Source organism: Alnus glutinosa, chromosome 1, assembly GCF_958979055.1.
Source record: "Alnus glutinosa chromosome 1, dhAlnGlut1.1, whole genome shotgun sequence".
Taxonomy (NCBI): domain Eukaryota; kingdom Viridiplantae; phylum Streptophyta; class Magnoliopsida; order Fagales; family Betulaceae; genus Alnus; species Alnus glutinosa.
Window position 1 is genome coordinate 39,882,922 of NC_084886.1, and position 22,810 is coordinate 39,905,731.

At 34.0% G+C, this 22,810-nt stretch overlaps 3 protein-coding genes across 4 annotated transcripts; 1 reads left to right on the forward strand and 2 right to left on the reverse strand.

Annotated features, from left to right (window-relative positions):
* Positions 1-1,619: 1,619 nt before the first annotated feature.
* LOC133881039 (major allergen Pru ar 1-like) lies at positions 1,620-2,606 on the reverse strand. Of its 2 annotated transcripts, none has more exons than XM_062320008.1 (2): positions 2,310-2,606; positions 1,620-2,151 (listed from the first exon to the last, which is right to left on the reverse strand). In XM_062320008.1, exons 1-2 carry the CDS (start codon positions 2,501-2,503, stop codon positions 1,857-1,859), a joined length of 489 nt encoding a protein of 162 aa, XP_062175992.1. In that variant the 5' UTR covers positions 2,504-2,606; the 3' UTR covers positions 1,620-1,856. The 2 variants fall into 2 exon arrangements, with proteins under 2 accessions (XP_062175992.1, XP_062175987.1); XM_062320003.1 differs by having other exon boundaries at positions 1,620-2,155; positions 2,314-2,605.
* Positions 2,607-5,260: 2,654 nt separating this feature from the next.
* On the forward strand, positions 5,261-6,192 carry LOC133881052 (major allergen Pru ar 1-like). The gene is made up of 2 exons (XM_062320018.1): positions 5,261-5,543; positions 5,654-6,192. The coding sequence occupies exons 1-2, from the start codon at positions 5,354-5,356 to the stop codon at positions 5,950-5,952; spliced, it is 489 nt and encodes a 162-aa protein (XP_062176002.1). The 5' UTR covers positions 5,261-5,353; the 3' UTR covers positions 5,953-6,192.
* Positions 6,193-12,605: 6,413 nt separating this feature from the next.
* Positions 12,606-13,532, reverse strand: LOC133881059 (major pollen allergen Bet v 1-M/N-like). The gene is made up of 2 exons (XM_062320025.1): positions 13,265-13,532; positions 12,606-13,149 (listed from the first exon to the last, which is right to left on the reverse strand). The coding sequence occupies exons 1-2, from the start codon at positions 13,446-13,448 to the stop codon at positions 12,854-12,856; spliced, it is 480 nt and encodes a 159-aa protein (XP_062176009.1). The 5' UTR covers positions 13,449-13,532; the 3' UTR covers positions 12,606-12,853.
* Between the last annotated feature and the right edge of the window lie 9,278 nt (positions 13,533-22,810).

Sequence of the window (22,810 nt, forward strand, 5' to 3'; positions counted from 1 at the left end):
TCATTCTTGGCGAACTGGGTATTTTTGGAGTGGGTGTTTTTCGTCGATCGGTGGCCGGCGTGGGTATTTTCGTTGATTGGTGGAGTGGGTTTTCTCGCCGGCCCTCGCTGGATCTCGGCGGCATCGTCGACGACGAGTTGGACGAAGATCCGGAGCTGATCTCGCTGTATACACCGGGCAGATCTTGACGGCATCGTCGCCGTATACGTATATCGTATACAATATTAGGAAGGAAAAAAAAAAAAGAAAAAAAGAAGAAGAAGAAGAAGAAGAAGAAGAAGAAGAAGAAGAAGAAGAAGAAAAGAACAGATTCTTTTTTTTTTTTTTTTTAAAGCAATAATACTGATTATGGCGACGTGTGTTAAGAATACGTTGCAAAAAATATATATAATTTTTCATTTTTTTTTTTAAAAAAGAAAAAGAAAAAAGAAAAATACATTTAGCTATGTGTATAAAATACACGTGGCTAAATAGCCATGTGTATAGAATACACGTTGCTAACCGCACATTTAGTGACATTCGGATCAACCACGCGGGACCCACGCGGCCAACTGCACATGGCCAGCAGTTAGTAACGTGTATGACCCTCATACACGTGGCTAACTGTATGTGGCTAAATACCAAGTTTTTTGTAATGTATATATAGCATTACCCTTGTTGTTAATGGCCATGCAGCTTGGAGTCTTTCAGTTTGATGCAGAAGGAAGGGTTCAAGCCAGAGTACTCAGCTTAATTCAATGGAGCTCTCACAGCATGTGGCCATGCTGGATTAGTTGATAATGGGCTCTAATTCTTCTTTTTGTATATGCATGTTAGATTACTACATCACGAAAGTATGCCCACTAAACTATTCTAATTATGATCAAGAGATGTTTCTTCTTTCATTGATTTCTATCGTTGGCAAATACGATTATTGGAAAATATATATGACTATTGAAAAATATTACTGTTTAAAAAAATGACCGTTGAAAAAATACGACATAAAAAAAGAAATAAAAAAAAAATATTTAAGTGGCATAGAGAAAAAAATGAATAAACAGATGTGGAGTGTATTTAAAAAGCGAATAACTATAATAGAAAAAATAGCTTTTAATTAGCTATTTTAGATAGAAATGTATATAAAGCCAATTTGGACGGTCCCGCAGGCTCAAATCACCCAATTTACCAACTCTCAATATTCTATATGTTTTGAAATTTGAGTGACAAAGGATATGCATGGCTGGCTTGCTTTAAATATTTATGATTGCTTATTGTGAAATAGGCCTTCCCAATAAGGAGGAAGAAAACCTGGTCAAATTTCTAGAAGTTAGACTTTATCTTCCAATTAAGCAGCTTTAAGTTTCAGTTTTAAAACAAGTTAGTTTTAAAGCTGTCAACTATAATAAAAATCCAATCAATGAATTATCCACTATTTAATTTGTTATAGTATATATATATATATGCGTGATTTGACGTTAATTAGGGCTCTTCACTCCACGTACGTAGTCTATACGTATGTAGTGATGCAAAACGTGAATTCGATCTACTATTTATGAATAAAATACTGGCCAACTAGTTTAACAGATATTATTTGTAAATTATAATACAAAAATAGTTCTAAAGCATGCACCCATCAAATATTGATTACGAAACGATTTTTATTAATAAAACAGGTACAATATTATTTCAATCGACAGGGAACATCAAAGGCAAAGTGAATATATCCAAACGCACAGCAAACACTTATTAGAAGGCCTCGAGGCAGTTTTTAGAAGACAGAAATACACATGCATGCATGAAAGCCACACCTCTAACTATATATATATAGTTAAAGGAGGGGATAAACATGCAATAATGAATTAAGCAGCTAGCTCGCTTTAGTTGTAAGCATCAGGATTTGCCAAGAGGTAGCCTTCAACTGCCTTGAAAACCCCCGCGGTCTTTTCTTCTTCAGCCTTGATTTGCTCTTCCTTGATCTCAGTGTTATCTTTGGTATAATACTTGCTGCTGATCTTGTAGATGGTTCCTCCATCAGGGGAAGCCACCAACTTGGTCTCGTAAGAGACTTTCTCGAGTGTCTCCGACAAAGGACCGCCTTCAACCACGCTGTAATTGTATGTGAAGTTTTCCTTGTCTAGCCCATCGGTCCTGTGCTTCAAAAATTTTAAGTGGCTGCCTGCTAAAATAGACAATTAATACTTGTTAGTATATGCAAATTAAGCATTTGATTATGAATTAGAATAAGTTAATATATATATATATATATATATATATATATATATATATATATATATATATATATATATATATATATATATATATACATATACTAGCCTTCATGAAACGTAATCTTTTTGATGGTTCCAGGCCCTCCATTGCCTTCAAGGATTTCCACGTTCACTTCCTTAATACCGTGCTTTAAAATCTTTGGGAGAAGGTGGTCGGAATCAAGGACGAAGGCCTTGAAAAACCTAGATGGAGGGACGGGGGAGGTGACCTGATTCTCATAAGTGAAAACACCCATGATGATAACTAGCTAGGAGTATGAAGATGATCAAAAGGAAGAAGAATGAGAAACTAGAGGAAGGAGGCTTTGCGTTGCAGAGATGTGAGAACGTACTGTATACTGGGGTGCTATTTATAGAGTGCCGGCCATTGAGGTTTTCCTTTGTTTTTTGTTTTTATTGAGAAGTTTGCGTGCGTGGATGGAAGAGGTAGGTGATTTCTTATTGTATTAGTGGGTCTCGCGCGATCTCCGACAATACGACGTGATGGATGGGTTTTTATATGTCATAAATAAATATATAATAGCGTACTTAGTCAAAGAAAGCACATTCGAACATGGATTCCGAATGGTGTCTAATTATCTAGCTAGTCATATTTACTTGCGTAAAGAGAACATAATTGATGACAATTGAGAATCATGAGCACCGAAAAAAATAAAAAAAAATAGTAATTAAGTTTGAATAGTTATTTCCCTCTACCTATATATAGATGTTAGAAACTTGGCGTAGACCTATATTTTTTTTTTTTTTGACATGTCATGAAAAGTTATGTCCCGTTTCGACCGCATAAATATTCTTACTTTACACCTCTTTTAGATAAAATTAAGATCCTGCATTGAATTTGTAGTCACTACGATAAAACAAAATGTTACCAAAAAGTCCACAAACCTACTCTAAAATTCAATTTCATTACTCCCCCTTTAGTTTTTTTTTTTTTTTTTTGGATAAGCAATTTAACTAGCTTTACATTCTTGGTGTCTAATTATCTGGCATATTTGGATAAGAAATAATTTTGCTTGGCACGAAGAGAAATGCAAAGAATTCAAGAGAAAGGGAGAAACCTTTCCAAAACAAAATAAGCTAGCTAGCGACTCAAGGACTCCATAGATCGACATTACTTTAATTTGTCAGCTCTCTCGATCACCTTGAAAAGCTTACAATAGATCAGGGTTCTAAGCAGACCTACGATTGTTTTCTATCAACGATTAATCCCGATCGAGATCGATCTAAACTTTCTTTCCGCATAACAAATTACCTGCACCAGTGAGACTCTATTGTGATCGATCAATAGGAAGGATTGTGAGGTCGTTCAATATGTCTATTGCATTTCATGACCATTCTTTGATTCCAAAAAAAAAAAAAAAAACAAAAGCAAAAACCACACAAGACGTCATTCTTCCACAGCCCAAACCACCCACAATTTCATCCACCATAGTAAAAAATATCGGCTTTGTGTACCGTGTTAAATCATAATTTGTCTCAAACGATTATTAATCTAATAGGATGAAATGAATTTAATAATTTATTTTATATTCTAACACGTAAAATATTTAATTGAAATGAAAGGTAAATGACGGAATCAAGGTTTGAACTCATGACCTTTAATTTTGATACCATGTTAAATCATCATTAGTTTCAAAAACTTAAACTGATAGGAAGATATCAATTTAATCATTTATTTTATATTCAATACGCCGAACAACATAGGGATCGCAAGCCCCCCGGTCATATAGTGATTGTGCCTCATCTCGTTGTTTGTTTTCTTTGTCAGCCATGACAAGCCAGCACCATTTTAGTCACAATCATAGCCTGCTTTGTTGCCACCACTGTGTTTCTCGAAGCTTCTTCCCTCTCTCATTTTCACTGTTAAAATATTGATTAAATGATTAAATAATTAAATTTACTTCTTTCTATCAGCTTAAGCTTTTAAGACAAGTAGTGATTTAATATAGTATCAAATCCAAAGGTCCTAAGTTCGAACCTTGTCCCAATCATTCACTTGTCCCAAAAGCTTAAGTTAATAGGAAGATATAAATTTAATCATTCAATTAATACTTTAACACTTCTTTTCACGTGTGAGCTCAAAATGAACTATATACATTTGGCTCTGATACCATGTTAAATTACCACTTGTCCTAAAAGTTTAAGCCGATAGAAATTAAAAGGTAAATTAATTAATCATGTAATATTGAGTCAGTCCGACCACTATTTTGCTTCAGTGTCTTATATAGAATATCTAGGAAACAAATTTCTTGTGTTTATTCTTCTAATTAATATTTAAGTGAATACATAAATATATAGAGGATGATTGCTTTTAGTTATAAAGATTAGCTTTTGCTCATAGAACCAATGTGTTTTTTTTTTTAAAAAAAGGAAAGGATAATTGATATCTTATTCCTAAACCTGGGTCAACTTATGCTATATATATATATATATATATATAATTTGATTCGGTAGTGTTTCTGAGGTTTTTAATTTAATTTCTTCTCCATTTTGGCATCCCGCACAACCAACTAGAGACCAAAAAGTATAAAAATTAAAATTAAAAAAATAAAACACCGTCACTTTATGTTACTAACTAAAACAATCTTCGACCAATTTGGGATGCTTCATGTAACATGTTATTTTCTAGCTAGTGAAACCATCAATATTATGATCAAATTGTAATTATTCGTTCATCAGTTAATTATAACTAAATGAGCATGTATTGTATTTGCAAAATTTGAAACTCACTTTTGTTTGTTTTTTTTAAGCTCGCGATTCTCACGATTCTCATCTGCTAATTAATTATAACTAAATGATCGAGCATGTTCGAATGTGCTTTCATTGACAAAGTACACCATTATGCATTTATGACATATAAAACCCAACCATCACGTCGGACCGTCGGAAAGGTCACCTCAAATCAATTACATAAGCTCGGAAGAAGAAAAAAGAAAAAAAGGAAAACCTCAATGGCCGGCACTCTATATATAGCACCCCAGTATACAGTACGTTCTCACATCTCCGCAACGCAAAACCTCCTTCCTCTAGTTTCTCATTCTTCTTCCTTTTGATCATCTTCATAGTACTCCTAGCTTGTTATCATCATGGGTGTTTTCACTTATGAGAATGAGGTCACCTCCCCCGTCCCTTCATCTAGGTTTTTCAAGGCCTTCGTCCTTGATTCGGACCACCTTTTCCCAAAGATTTTCAAGCACGGTATTAAGGACGTGAACGTGGAAATCCTTGAAGGCAATGGAGGGCCTGGAACCATCAAAAAGATTACGTTTCATGAAGGCTAGTGTGTGTATATATATATATATAGTACTATATATTTACTTATTCTAATTCCTAATTAAATGCTTAATTTGCATATACTAACGAGTATTAATTGTCTATTTTAGCAGGCGGTCACTTAAAATTTTTGAAGCACAAGACTGATGGGCTAGACAAGGAAAACTTCACATACAATTACAGCGTGGTTGAAGGCGGTCCTTTGTCGGAGACACTCGAGAAAGTCTCTTACGAGACCAAGTTGGTGGCTTCCCCTGATGGAGGAACCATCTACAAGATCAGCAGCAAGTATTATACCAAAGATAACACTGAGATCAAGGAAGAGCAAATCAAGGCTGAAGAAGAAAAGACCGCGGGGGTTTTCAAGGCAGTTGAAGGCTACCTCTTGGCAAATCCTGATGCTTACAACTAAAGCGAGCTAGCTGCTTAATTCATTATTGCATGTATAATAACCCCTCCTTTAACTATATAAATTAAGTTAGAGGTGTGGCTTTCATGCATGCATGTGTATTTCTGTCTTCTAAAAACTGCCTCGAGGCCTTCTAATAAGTGTTTGCTGTGCGTTTGGATATATTCACTTTGCCTTTGATGTTCCCTGTCGATTGAAATAATATTGTACCTGTTTTATTAATAAAAATCGTTTCGTAATCAATATTTGATGGGTGCATGCTTTAGAACTATTTTTGTATTATAATTTACAAATAATATCTGTTAAACTAGTTGTCCAATATTAATTGTATTCATAAATAGTAGAATTAATTCACGTTTTGCATCACTACCTACGTGGAGTCAAGCGCCCTAATTAACTACAAATCACGCATATATTCTATAACAAATTAAATAGTACGTGGATAATTCATTGATTGGATTTTTATTATAGTCGACAGCTTTAGACACATGACCATTATTATGTAATTGTTGTACAAAATTATTGTGAGCTAACATATCTCAATAGTTAAATATAACACGAAGCATTTATTGAAGATGTCCATGGCCGGCCAGCGTTTTATTTATTTATTTTAACTAAAAGCAACGTCCTATCGGCTTGGTACAACGATCGGCCTCGTTTGAAAACCCCTTTCCCTCTCTCCTTTTCTTTAGAATTTTTTTTTAATGATTGAAAAATAAGATTGATGTGATGTAAAGTTGAAATAATTTATATAGAAAAGTGAAAATAAATTGTATTGTAGTAAGTTTTTTATTTAAAAAATAATAAAAAAGTGTTGATGTATATAAAAAGTAAAAAGAATTAAGAATATTTTGAAATTGATGTTTTTTAGGAGAAGTGAAAAGAAAGGGAGGGGAGGAAAAATGGGATTTCAAACGGGCCGATGTATACTTTGCAATCTTTGCAAGCGTTTGAAGGTTTGAGTAGTCGGTCTTCGCGAGGCTGTCCAGCACCAAACCTCATAATGAAAAGCAATCATATCCGTAGAGTATGCTACCGTCCAGTTTTGACATCAAACGTCAGATAGAGGAAAATTGGTTCTGTTAAAAGTCTACAAGTTTGCAAACACATATGTACTGAGAAGATCGAAGAGAGAAAGGTTGACGTATCTCGTAGATCCGATCGACGAATGTGAATACGGATTTGGTGCGGGTGAATGGAGATCTGCCACCAAAGAATGTATATCTTCTATGGATCGGCACAGATATGTGTAGATCTGCTATGGGTGAGTCCGTAGATTAAGGAGCCTCCGATGCTTAAGTCCGTAGATTGTTCTTGAGAAAAACGTGAAGGAAAAGGAGTTTTGGGAGAGAGGTATAGGGCGTATGGAGAATGTGTGTACCCGATTTTGGAGGGTAGTGACCCCTTTTAATGAGTCTCCTTAGAAATGGTCCATAAATACTTGTCCCGTGATGGGCTTATAACTGCTTGATTAGTTTCCATCTAGTGGGCTGCTCTAGAACTGGGCCTTCGGTGGTTTATATCCACATCATAAGCCAAGAGTCCAAGACTAATCTTTATCATGATTATAAGCAATTAACAATAAATTATGTTGTTAGGATTTTCGTGTTAACAAATTTAGTGTTAAAACATGTTTTAGTGTAAGTTTTAAGTCTAGTGTTAATTAAGTTGGTGAAAAATTTGAGCCCAGACATAATTATTTAAGTTTTTGTATGTTGTCAACATTGACCTAGTTGGACTAAAATGATCATAACTTTTGATTCCGAGCTTTGATTGAAGAAAACTTAATAGAGTTAGAAAGTTGACTCAAAATTATACAACTTTGTAGCTCATGCAAATTGTCCAATTCCAATTTTTACTGGGTCAAAACGGTTCGTGAATAGAGGACGTAAAATCTGCACGTATTGTGAACCGACTTTATGATTTTAGGGCTACTTTCTCAAGTCTATTTAAGTACTTTTGGAGCATGAATTTTGTAAGGATTGGAGGCAATATTTCTAGAGAAAAAAAAAAAAGTATTTTCATTCATATGCTAAAATAAAAAGTTTAGGTTTTCATGTTTTCAAGTGCATATCTTTTAAAGTTTTAATTTGTTGTAAACCACAACCCTTCATCCGCAACAACTAAAGACTATTGAAATTTCGATATAGTAGATCAAGTAGAAGAATTGTCCAGAGGTTCTGAGAGAATTACTGCGGTAGCAGGCAAGTGGCCGGATTGCTTGTCTAGTACAATAGTGTGTCAATTACAAATATTTTGTAAGTATGAACATCTTATAATTTCTTATTCTTTTATAATGATTAATTTTTTGGGCTTAGCTGCCTTTGAGTAGTTTTACTATTGAGGAGTTCTTCAAAAGATTTCAACTTTGTCATCAAATTACTTATGTTGTTGATTTATTGCTTTCGTAATATTTGGTGATTATTTGTGCAGTGTTTAATTTTTAAATTCTACATTATATTGTTATACACATATTAAATCCCCCTTACAGGTGTTGTTGGAGTCTTAAGCTCTTATTTTTCATATGTATTTAAGTTCAATCTAAGAGTTTGTGACGTCCCATATCGCCTGAAATGGGGATGTGCTTATATATAAACGCACCTTCTTTGACACAACGCGTTTTAAAGCCGTGATGGCCATAAACCTATCAAAACTCCGCAGTTAAGCGTGCTTCTGTGAGATAGTACCGGGATGGGTGACCTCCTAGAAAATCTGGTGTGGGGGAGCCAAAAGCAGACAATATTGTGTCGTTGGGAGTGGGTCGTTACAAATGGTATCAAAGTCATTGCCTAGTCTGAAATGGGAGGGAGCATGCACAAGCCTATGAAGGTTACTAGCGGGCACTCACTGGGACGCCACGAATGGGGTGATCATATGAGGGTTACTAGCGGGGACGCTGAGTCCCAAGGGGGAGTGATTGTGACGTCCCATATCGCCTGGGAATTGAGATTTGCTTATATGTATAAACACACCCTCCTTGATACAACGCGTTTTAAAGCCGTGATGGCCATGAACCTATCAGAACTTCGCAGTTAAGTGTGCTTCTGCGAGATCGGGATGAGTGACCTCCTGAGAAGTCTGGTTCGAGGGATCCAAAAGCGAACAATATCGTGTCATTGGGAGTAGGTCATTACAGAGTTAAATTAGAGTAATGCTATATATAATGCATTTTTATCTCACGATTATTCCACAAAATTGACGTGCCAATTTTAACCAACTCTTGAATCAGTTATTGTTTAAAAATAAAAAATAAAAAATAAATTCAAGAGTTAATTAGGATTCTCACATTATGTAACACTAAAGTCCCATATTGAGAAGATGAATAGCTCACACAGAGTGTGGTTTATAAAGATAGTAATGAATGTTAAGCTTCATATTGCCTAGTTTTTAGGTGAAATTTGTCTTTACAAGAAATTTTAGAGAAACTCTAAATTAATTAGTCATTTTAGAGTGATAGAGCAAATGTACCTAACACTTTTTCTTGACTCATTACAAATGGTATCAGCATTACCTAGTAACACCAGGTCTTGCGGTACTAGAGCACGACTTGACATGGCCTTGACGAGGATGTCAGGAGTTTATAACACCCTTATCCTATATTGAAAAGATGAGTAGCTCACATAGAGTAGATAGTTTATAAAGATAGTCATGAGTGTTAAGTTTCACATTGCTAATTAGTTAATTATTATGCGAAACTGAAATTTATAAAAAATTATAAAAAAAATTCTAAAATGATTAGCCCTTTTAAAATGCTAGCACAAATATAACAAATGCAGATTCAAGATGGTGCTGACGGCTGATAATGGCTTAATTGTTTTCAAATAGACAATATTGGTTCAATGCATCTAGACAGGCCGGCCGTTACGTATGACAATATTGGTTCAATGCATCTAGACGTACAGGTTATGTGAAAACACCTTTCCGCCTATATACATTCAATCAATATCTGGATTTATCTAAAAAGAAAAAAGTCAATATATGGATTTTAATATTATCAGATAACTTGAGTGAGACCTCTCCAATGATCAATATATAGTTTGCGATAAAGTTTTGGAGTAATTACGTAATACATCCTAAACACTGACATTAATTTTAAATTGAACCCTGGAGTTTCAATTATATCAATGTTCACTTGCAATTTCGAAATTATTACAACAGGGGCTCTCTGTAACTGTAACTCGATCTATGTAAGCACAAAAAATATAAAGCACGAAACGAAATGTGTGTGTCATAAGATTCATATATATATATATATATATACGAAAGGGTGTTTAATACTTAGATAGGTCTCAATTGTGTTAAAATATATATTAATTAACTAATTAAATTAATCATATCCTATCAACATAGACTTTTAAGTGGTGTTTTAAATATTGTCTCGGTCGTTCACCTTCAATTTAAATTAAATATTCTACGTGTTGGTTCTCATTTTTTAGATTTGACTTAGGTGCTCTAAAAAACTTCTAACATGTGTGCTGTAGTTTCACTCGATTGTTCATATTTAATTTTATTTTCTCTCTCTTTCTTATTAAAAATTTAGAATTAAATCTAGACAATTGATAAAACTACAATACACATATTTTTTACAGTACTTAAACCAAATCCTTATTTATTAAATGAGAGTTATTGGATTAAACTTTTGGAATAAATACTGATTTAAGAGCGGCTTACATATATTTTCCTTACTTTTAATCAACAAACACTAAATAAATTAATTAAGGACCAAACTATAATAATTTTAAAATTATAGGATGAACATGCATTGATGACATCTTAATTTGAAACTAAGATCAAAGTCAATGGTTTATTATATTATTATTTGTTAATGATTTCCACAGACAATTAATTGATCGACATTTAATTTATTTTTATTAAGTTATCGTGAAAGTGGTCCGATAAGTAACTTATATTGCTTTCAATTATTAAACTACAGTGATTTGACCTTGCAAGTCTTGAGATCTTAGATCATCTCCAACAGAATAGGTAAATAGTGTGTAACAATCAAATTTAATAATTATGGGCCACTTTTTGTCTTCAACAGAGTAGACAAAATATATTTTTTCCTTCTAATGTGAATAGTGAATAGACACTTCTGCCTATTCATTATTCACACTACAAAAAGTTTTTTTTATTATTTTCTCTTTCCCTTTTCTTCTTTCACTTTCTCTCTCTCTCCCTATTTCTTCACACTTTTCTTTGCACAAAATAATATTTAAATGCAAGTAGAGATTAAAATAGAGAATCAATTTGAGAGAATATAGAAAAAACAATAGCTAAAATAGAGAATTATACTTTTTTTATAGCTACTTTGGTTAATTATTATTGCTAGAGATGCTTTTAGTGACCCGAAGGCTGCCAATCATGATTTATTGACATGATAATCAATTACATCGATAAGTTTCACATGCTAATTATAGATAAATTTGGAATTAAGGATAAAATAGTTTTTGGAATTTTAAAAATTGATTAATCACTCTTTGAGGTATGAAAAAAGAATGAGTTAATCATTATCGTTCAAAAAATTGACAGAATCAGTTAATATGCTAAATGAGGGTGGCTGAACAACCTAATGGCCTTGTAGGTGGTTCAGTTGGGATAGTTTTGTAACGACCCAAGGAAAAACGCTAGTCACATCTGCGCTATCATCCTAAAATGATTAGTCAATTTGAAGCTTTCTTAAAATCTCTTATAAAACTCAATTTTATCTAATAATTAGGCAATGTGAGATTTAGCACCTATAAGCATTTCTTCAAAACCACAAATTCTATGTGGGCTACTTCTTATCTTTCAAATGTGAGATATCGGTGTTATAGGATTGGCCACCCCCAAATGGTAAATTTTTGAAATAAAATAAAAAATAAAAAATTGAAGGGGTGGCCGAATCACCCGCAATGGCCATAGAGTGGTTTGGCCACCCCCTTTGTTCTGCTTGATTCGTGTTGATGTGGCACATTAACAGATTCTGCCAACTTTTCTAATCGTATGGATTAATTTTTTAATTTTTTTGCTTACCACCACAGGGTGTGATTAATAACTTTTTAAATTTAATGAGCTATTTAATTTGTCAAAACCCCAAATCACAAGGACTAAAAATGCATTTATTCCTTGGACTTAGGATGGTAAATCATCCAAATGAAGTTGAATGAAGATTCATAATGAAACAATTTTCTTTTTGTTCTAAGAATTTAATCTAGTTTATTTTGGAAAAAGTGACATATGGAAAATTCATATAAGAGTACTTTGCCCAACAGAAGCTGATATTGCAAGACCATTTTAAAGTAATATCGTTGGGGATAAAATCAACCATGGGTCCCATTCAAGCAACCCACTCAGAGAGATTAGAGTAACATGCATGGGGGATTACCACTCACTGCACTCCAGCTCAGATTCTCTCTCTCTCACTACATGAAATGTAAAACATCTATTGGGAGATCAGTTTTATAAAATAATACAAAATGAATTATAGTATCAGGTAAAGGAGATCGACTTTAAATCTTCCAAAAACTCTACTTTGTTTTAAAAAATATTATCTAAACATCGTGTTAACTACTTAAGCATCGGATTCTCCCCACCGTGACGGACCGGTACTGATATATATATATATTGTTCTATTTTACACATGACCCATCGCTGGGCAGACCCTGGCCTCCAAAAAATTGAAACAACAAATAAGATGATTTCATTATACATATATGTATACATGTATTGGAATTGTTACAACATTCACTTTTCTCTTTCAAAGTAGAACATTACAAAGAACCGTACCATACAATCGATCACATGAACCGCAAACTCCTTTATTAGCAAGCCAAAACTATATGGCTACACACAAAACAACTTGATAGAGTCACAACCTTAACTTGTGATGACGGAAATTAAACAAGCAAATATAACCAGACAAGCCCTAGTACTCATCAGGGTGTGCCAAGAGGTAGCCCTCAACAGCTTTGAAAAGTCCCGAGGACTTTTCTTTGCCAGCCTTAATTTGCTCTTCCTTTATCTCATGGTCTCCTTTGGTGTGATACTTGCTAATGCTCTTCAAGATAGATCCCCCATCAGGGGATGCTACTATCTTGATCTCGTAATTGATTTTCTCCAGTATGTCCGACAAAGCATCACCTTCAATCACACTGTAGCTATATGTAAAGTTTGCGTGGTCAATTTCCTCAACCTTGTGCTTCACGTATTTGAATTGGCTGCCTGCAAAATATTGAACAAGATAATATTACTTCTTTTTATAGTATAACCCAAATCTCTCAAAAGTGAGTCAAGTAGTTCTAAAATGCTATAGAGATTATATATGGTAGAAATTAACCTTCATCGAAGTTGATCTTCTTAATGGTTCCGGGCCCTCCATTTCCTTCAGTGATTTCAATGCTCTTAATGGCCTGTGGTGCAACCTTTGGGATGAGGTTGTCACCATCTAGGACAAAGGCCTTGAACAGCTTAGCCGGAGGGATAACTGAGGTTGTCTCGGCTTCATAAGTAAAAACACCCATGATGAGCTAAGAGTTTGGAATTGAAATGAGAGAGAATATTGATAATAAGAAGAGAGTTTTTCAGCTTGGGAGATATATATGAGTACTACTAGAGAGTGGTATTTATAAGCTGATCTGCAGGCTCAAACCTCAAGGTTACCTTGTGTGAATGCGTCCCTCGCTCGTAGTTCAAAGAATTTTAATTAGTTTGAAATATTTGTTTTCTATGTCCCACTATGAAAAATAAATAATAGGTTTCGTAAAGGAGGATTTGTAATTTAGTCAAAGAAAGCACCGTCAGAAAATTGTTTATAAAAGTAATTAACCCGGCCAATTGATTCCAATTGACGTGCTAACCTTGATTATTTCTTTGACTACTAAACCAAACAGTTCATGAAAATGTTAATAGAAAAAACAAAATTAAGGATCATCATGAGGGGCCGTAACCACTTGTCCATTAATTACTTGAATATTAGAAAACTACGAGCCCTGATCTGGGCTTACCTCTTAATAATTAAAGTGAAACAGCCCTTTCGTAATTGATTTCTATGTTTTTTATTTTATTTTAATAATTCGATAATGGGACATACGAAAAAAGTTACAAAAAATAAACATACAAACGAAACGGAATGAGCTCCTCAATAACAAAACCACAAAGCTGTACGTAAACAAATACATGCAAAAGAGATCGATTAATAAAGCTCCAATCGATAAACACAACCCCCACCGTCAAGTGGTCGATTGATTTCTATGTGTTAATTAAGATCGATGCAAAACCAATCGATGCCTTTGGCGTTTAAAGCAATTGGATACCTATTTTTGTTAAAAAGCTTAATTAGCTAGCTAGTGTGCACCATTTTCTAATTTTCTTAGAATTGACAATTGACTTTCATTCAAAAAATGCAGCCACGTGCCAAATGGGCGACCACACTTGGGCTTTTCTTTTTGTTTTCTTGATATTGTTCTAATGCTAAAGATCAATATTTCATTGTGAACTACAAGACTTTTCAGATGAAATGGATATATATATGACGTCCGGCTATATAAAATTTTGTATCCATTCAACAGCAGGATTTATATATATATATTGTTAAGGATATGGATATGGATCACGAGCTACCAGTACCACAACACACCAAGACTTCCATTCAAGGAAGAAATCAATCTATCACAGAAGATTATTTAATATTCATTCAGTCAATCTACAGAAGTGGTACGTACGTATATAATTCTTTGGAACTCTATTTTTCAACTTTTCAGTTGCATGTAATTTAACTCTTTCATCTGTTGTAAACATGATTATATATGTACAATTAATACAAACCTCTCAAAGATTGATATATAGAGAGGAAGAATTATTTTCCACGCTGAATAGTACTACTCTCACATGATATCGGAGCTAGCCTTCCCGAAACTAATGTCCATTAGTTCTTTCTTTGTGTCGTGTTATGACTTGTATTTCTCAAGCGTAGGCCCCATTGTTTTCTTAGCCACATATTTTGTCACTCTCCATGTTTTACTTCTCGATGAAATTTAATTCTTAATTAAGTTTTGAAATTTTACTTCACTATGAAGCACTTGACCGACTACCACTTATTACAAGATCGACTTGGCCAATTCGGTCTATATATATTAATAGAGCAAGCCGGCAACTTCGGAATAGAAGGAAAAAGATTGTTGGAAATAATTTTGGATGGTTCACAAAATTCTTGTTGAAAAAAATAATATCAATATGAAAATTAACAATTAAATAAATAATTGTTAAACAAATAATTGATTGAAAAATTATTGTTGATACTAGATCATATTGATCCGAAATAATAATAATAATAAAATAAATACTGTACAAAAGATTAAAATTAAATTAAGGAAAGATCTCACAATGCTATAGAATCACGCAAGAGCGTTGTCCTTAAAGGTTGATTCGTGCTTCCCGGAGTGTATAACTCGGTGTGATCGGATCTCTTGACACGCAACCTCCTAGGATTAGACTATAGCGTCTATCTTCGTTAAGGACACACTTTCAAAAATGATGATCAAATAGAATAACCATTTGATCAAAGTAGATGGGGGACTTAAGAATAATTTTTCTTGTAGAAAAGCTAATAATATAACAATAGCTTTATGGCTTAAAACCAAATTCACGTTGGAATATATGAATGCACACTAGAAAAATATGTTAGAGGTTTTAGCCAAAGAAGAAGATTGTTCTCAAATGCATTGGGAACTCAATTTATATAAATGGTCAAAAAATGTTAGCATTATAGATTTTCTTTTAAGGCTCATGAATGACAAACGGTCATAAGACTCATAACTATTAACCGTTACAAATCAAAAGTAATAAACTTTAATAATGACAAAATGTTTGAAGATAAAAAATCCATAAGAACAATTTTTTAATAACCAATGGTTACAAAATAAAAACTCATAAATATATATTTTAATAAATCAATTTTTTTCTCTTTGCCATAAAAACTCATGAACATATTTTAATACTAAATGGTAAAATATTTAAAGATGGCTAAAAATGAAATAATGTTTGTAACACACATATTACAACAAAAAGGAGAGCGCAACATTAAGTGAGAGAGAGATACACCATATTTTGTTGAGTTATCTAAAGTTTGGAGCGGAGGAAGGTTTAGAGAATTAAGAGAGTATTTTTTTTTTTTTTTTTTTTTTTTTTTTTTTTTTTTTTATCTTTTGTACGTATTCTATTTAATTTCTTTTATGTGTGAGTGATATTTGGGTGTATTGGGGTTTTCTCTGTATTAGTTTTTGTACCCCATCATTTTGATAGTGAATTGTTTCCAAGTCGTCTCCACCAGTAGATGTAGGCTTATGATGCAGGATGACGTAGTGGGTTCGCAATAGCAAACAACAATAGAATCACAACTCTTCTCAAACCAAGATTCTATTAAGGAATTGAGGCAAAAATGATAGAAAATTACTCATTGATAAAAATAAATAAACCGGAGGTTAAAGCCATCTTAATATGCTTATATAGAGCTTAAATTCTAAAAACTAAAAAATAATAAATAATAAAAAAAAAACGAAATATAATCACTTTGCAGTACAAATAATACAAAACGACAACTTTTTTCTAGTAAATGTTGGAATTACGAAATGTTCATGAAATACAAAATTGTAATCCTTTGGATAAGCTTTCAAACGCCACCGAGCTTGTTTTAATTTGATGTCAGAATTAGAAGATATTATTTTTTTTAAGTGAAACGGGTCTAACAAAAAACTGATAAAGTTGGCCAAAATCATTCTTATTGGGTATGAGAGAATTTGTCCTTGAATTTAGATGATTTTTGCCCCGTTCCTTCGGATGCCCAATCAATCCATTCCATCATTTTCTCTTCAAAAGCAAAACAATGTAATTAACTAATGTCAATATGCAACATATTAAATGTCTTAATTATCAAACAATACTGCAATTATGTACAGAAATCATGCTATGGAAACAATATGCAAATGCCATATATTTAACCATTTTGTAATTTAAATAGGGGTGATCGAGGCGTTACTTGATTCTTAGTTACTCCTATTTATATAATACAAAAGTTACTTTAGCAAGATACAATTTTGAGGAATGCTAGACATTTCAACACTTTTTTCTAAAATTTGGTTTCAACCTGATGTGTCACAATCCCATGAGATCTATCATTTTGAAAAATGTACCACAATCTCATAAGATTGTGATACATCAGGTTGAACCAAATTTTAGAAAAAAAAAATGTTGTGATGTCTAACATTCCTCTACAATTTTTATTTGATGTTTTTAAACTTCTCGTTTGAAGTAGAAAATAATAATAATAATAAAAAAAGGCTGCACGATTAGTATTGCTGGAGAGTAAATATTCCTAAATTGTAACAATTCATTTGTAATGAACATTCAACAATTGTCATGATTCCAATTAAAATTTTCTGGCTCTTCTGGGAGGCTATGGGATTTTGAAAAAAAGCTGTAATGAACATTTATATTCTCTTTTTTCCCTTTCGATCTTACCTTATTTTCCATTTTCCTAGGCTATAAAAATAAGTAGTCCCTAGGTTAATACTCAAATAGTAGAGTAATGCTAGAAGTCTCCTTGTATCATTTTTGTATTCCTCAAAAAATGATGTGATTTTTAAAATCACCATTGAACTTGTAATTAATCACTATTGAATTTTGATCAAATAGTGATTTTAAAAGCCACCTTATTTTTGTCCCCAAATGGTAGCTCAATCGGCTGGGGACCACGCTTCATGAAGTGGAAGTCACTAGTTTGATTCCCCACTCCATACTCTTGTGTAGACATGTCAAAAAAAAAAAAAAACCACCTTATTTTTTGAGGGATGCAAGAGTGACACAAGGGAATTCCAAATGAGTAATGCTAGAAGTTCCCTTGTGTCACTCTTGTATCCCTCCAAAAATGATGTGGCTTTTAAAATCACCATTGAACTTATGATTAATTACTATTGAATTTTGAAGAAATAATGATTTTAAAAACTACCTTATTTTTAAGAGATGCAAGAATAACACGTAAGAAAATTCTAATATGATACTAAATTTCATTAGGCAGTATGTACTTATGTACTTATGGAAACATGCGCCAAGAAATAGAGACAAATCGACGAATTCTCTTTTCCCTCGGTTGTTTGTTTGTTTGGTTGGTTTCTTAATGCTTTGTGTTTTGAAAATAAAAAATAATGATAATAATTAGAAGAATATACTTTAGAGGAATCCAAAAATCTTATGCTCCTTATGTTTAGACGTAAAATGGTTTCCGTCGTAAAATATTTTCGATGAAATCAATTTCAAAAGAAATTATTTTCTCGAAAATATTTTTTGGCGTTTAGTTCGCACGAAAAAATTACGAAAAATGAAAATGCAACTGTCGCCGGAATTCGGCAACGACCGATCGCCGTCGCCGGATTCCGGCAGAACACCTCCGGGCCCGGTCAGATCCGGCCGGATTCCGGCCATTTTGGCCAGATCCGGCCGGATCAGTGTCCGGATCCGGTCAGATCAGGCCGGATTCCGGCCATTTTGGCTAGAGCCGGCCGGATCAGTGTCCGGATCCGGTCATATCCGGCCGGATCCCGGCCATTTTGGCCAGATCTGGCCGGATCAGTGTCCGGATCCGGTCAGATCAGGCCGGATTCCGGCCATTTTGGCCAGATCCGGCTGGATCAGTGTCCGGATTCGGTCAAATCAGGTCGGATTCCGGCCATTTTGGCCGGATCCGGTCAGATCAGGCCGGCTTTCGGCCGGTTTCTGTCAATGGCCGGATTCCGGCCAGATTCCGCCGGCATTCGGCGCAGTTGCCGGATGTCGCCGGATTCCGGCGGCCGGCAGTATTTCGGTGGTCGGATTCCGACGCCGACATTATTCCAGTGACTTGATGATGCCGAATTCCGGTGCTGCCTATTTTCGAATGACCGACTATTGCTGGATTCGACCAGTCAGATATCAAACGTGCGTGTAAAGACGAAGAATATAATTTTGGAAAACGATTTACGGTTTTAAAAACCGTAAATCGTTTTCCAAAAATTAAAGAAGGTTTTACGGTCAAACCGAAAATAGTTTTCGTTGACCGTTATTTTCGCTCCTACCAAACACCGTAAAATACGGAAATCATTTTCCAGAAATCATTTTACGCCGAAACAAACGGAGTATTAGTGGAATCCAAAAATTACAAAAAACATGGAATAAAATTTTAATTTACAGCATAATCATGAGTTTTTCCTCGCAGAAGAAGAAAACCCAGCTAGTATGAATCATCATCACATTTACAAAAACTATTTGGTAATTTTCAAAAATTCTATCGACAGAGAAACATAAACAAAAACTAAAATGAGCTTAAGGTGACAAAATAATAAGAAACAATCACTGTAATATTGATTAAAATTATAATAATCAATGCAAATTTCTGCTAGCTATAACCAAATAGCACTCCAGGGTCCAAATGAAATTTTTAATGTAAATTTTCCATCCGCCCCTGACTCAATTTAATTATTAAACTATTTCTTTTGTGTGGGGGAAAAAAAATAATAAGTGAAATCGAAGTAAATGTAGCCGTTGACCTGCAGGATGATTTCAAGGTCTTAACGGCACTGAACATGGTGCTGCAATTAAAGCATACCTAAAGATATTATATATGGAGCGAGAAGCTGTTCTAGATCTGTACCAAATTTTGCCATATTAATTTTAATTGGTTAAACCTAAACAGAGATTTATCAATTCTCAATCCTTAGCCTATAAGCAATGAAATTTCATTTATCCCTAAATTTTCATTCTTTCCATTAGAAAGTTCATATTAATTTTCTTTCTTTCTGCTATAACCAATATCTCTTCAATTCAACCATTCCTAGGGTCGGAGCTAGATTCTTAAGCATAACATTCGTGTTGGTTTATTTTTATTGGTTACATTCTGGTTAACAAAAATGCTTTCATATCAGGGACTTTAATTTCAGGAACTACTATAACAGGGACACCGTAATTCATAGTCTTTTAGAAGAATATTGCATAATATTAATTCCAAATATGGAATGGGCTTATTAAGACATGATATCTGCACAAAATATTCCTAGGAAGGCAATTTCCTATTGAATGAACTATTCTGGAGACTTTACAGCTCAGAAAGTCGGATTCCGGACAGCCCAGCAGACACGAGCCATGGAGAGCAAAAGTCTGCAAAGAGGTCCGGACGCAAATGCAATGACTGTGGATGCTGGAAGTACTTTATGCAACTGTCCGGACGCTAGGATTAGAAGTTCGAACGCACTTCAGTGATTACTTGAAGTTTTAGTTGCAGGTCCGAATGCCAGAGACCAAGTTCAGACGCCGTCTATGGAATCCGAGTTTGAGTAAAACTAGGTTTTCTGAAACCTATTTAAAGGGGCTTCTAGCCTGCTTATTTGTAAGGAATCTGTATAGAATTCCAGTGTGCTAAGAAATGGTGTTTAAACAAAGATTGTTAGATTTGCTAGCTCTATTAGAGTTTTATGTTGTGTGATTTGATCAATTGAAGTCTAGCTTAGGGAGGAGCCCTAAGCTAAAAGAGTCCATTGAAGATCCCTTCAGACAGGAGGTCTGGTTGGGAAGCGTTCACATATAGGTAAGTGTTAGAGTTAAATGTACGACTACTGCATCGGGTTATGTGAGTATTACTGTCTTGTAACTAGCTTTGTTCTCTGAATAATGGACTTCCTAGGTTTGACTGCCCCGAAGTAGTTTTTTTCTTGATAAGAGTTTTCACTTTGCCAACAAAATATCTGTCTTTTTTAAATTCCGCATTTAATATTTTTTTACACAATTGATCACACACACGTTAATTAAGAGACTTTATTTTTCAATTCGAAATCCACGAAATCTTCCTCTAAATTTAGGGTTTCTTCTAAATGATGTATATATTACACCTCCAAATTGAACCCCTAAATCAAAATCCCCAATACCCCATTCTCTTAAAGATAACATGTCTATATATACATGGTGGATCGAAGGATGTGGGCTGGAGTTGGCGGCGTCGTGATAAGGTCAGGTGATGGTGGCGTCGAGATTAGGGCAGTGGCTGCATCCCAGAGAGAGAGAGAGAGAGAGAGAAGAGAGCAAGTGATCAAAGGGAGAGAGAGAGAGAGAGAAGAGAGAGAGAGAGATGAGATTAATTTAATTTAGTTATAGATTAGCTAGAAATAGAGCTTCCCCTGGCCGACTATATGCGTACGTGTGTGTCGAAAAGTGAGAGAAACATCCTAGCTAGATCAAGCGCGAAACTAAGAGTATCTAGGCGGGGGATTTTGATTTTCCCAAAAAAATTTCTGGCATATGTCTAAACGGCAGGAATTTTATTATATATGCCAAAAAAATATTTTCACTTTTCCTGGCACATAAAATGACATGCCAAGAAATTTGAATATTCTTGGCGCATTGTAAAATGTCAGAAATGATTCTTTTGTTAATTGAAATTTTTCAAAATTAAGCCACAATAGAAAAGATCAACTTGTCATTTGTTTTCAGGATAAAAACGCCAAAAAGTGCATTTTTTTTTCTTTTTTTCTTTTTTTGTAGTGGGAGTTTCCACTTCGTTACCAAATATATGTGTCAATTGCTTCATTGCTTTTTATATTTTGGTGATTGTTTGTCTGTGGTTGATTAAATTTTAAATTTCGTATTATATTGTCATACACATATTCAACCCTCTTTTCTAGGTGTTGTTTGGAGTCTGATTTATATTTTCAATTGGCATCAGAGCGGATTCACTCTTTTTGGATTAAATTCCTGAGTGAGATCTTGGAATCATTTTGTTATGAATACTTCTCAGTCATCTCAAAATAGTTTTGATGATGAGTATGACCTTCAGACGACTTATAACAAGCTCTATAATGAATGTATAAAATTGATGAAAGTCAATAAAATTTCTTGTGAAAAGCTTAATGATGTTTGAGCATGAAAAACAGTCTTTATTTATTAAGTTGTGTGAATCACATGCCTTAATTGATTCTTGGATATCTGAAATTACTGTGTTTGTTAAAAATAATCGATCACTTGAAAATGAATTGAAAGGCTATAAGGAACTCTCCAAACTAGATAGAGAGAGAGAGAGAATAATATATTATTTTCACTACAAAAAATTTGTTTATTAGCGGCCAACAAATTTGGCCGCTAATAATATTATTTTGGCCGCTATTGATCAACAGCAGCCAAATTTGGCTGCTAAAGAGTGGCCGCTAATAGTCCAATGCTAAAGACTATTAGCGGCTACATTTTTTACTCGCTGCTAATAATTGTTTTATAGCGGCGAACTTGGTAGCTGCTAAAAATAATTTTACCCGCTGCAATTTTTTGTGAACAGAGGCCAAGAGTCGCCGCTAATACTAGACTATTAGCAGCGACACGTATGTAGCCACTAATAGTTAAAAGAGCCTAGTATTAGCAGTCACATAATAGTTAAAATAGTCTAGTATTTGTAGCCACTAATACTATTAAAAAATGAAAATATATATATATATATATATATATATATATATATATATATATATATATATATATATATATATATATATTAATAAATTTAGATCCACCCATCCTCACTACATTAATTAAATCTCTACATGCATATAGCAATGCAGAAATTTAGAATGAGAGCAGATATTCAAAAAGAAGTACATCTCATAAGCAAAATTGTATTGCATAAGTTAATAAGTTCATGGCCCATTGGTGTGACGTATTCAACTTGCTAAGGTAAAAATTACTTGTTGAGAACACTAGGTCAGTCAGTTAAGCTCTGAATATGGGAGCATTAATTTAATCTCTACTAGCATAATGCATATCAACCCATACCTTCTCAAGAAGAAAAAGTTCCCTCTATATCTCTAACCCATTTGCCTAGTTT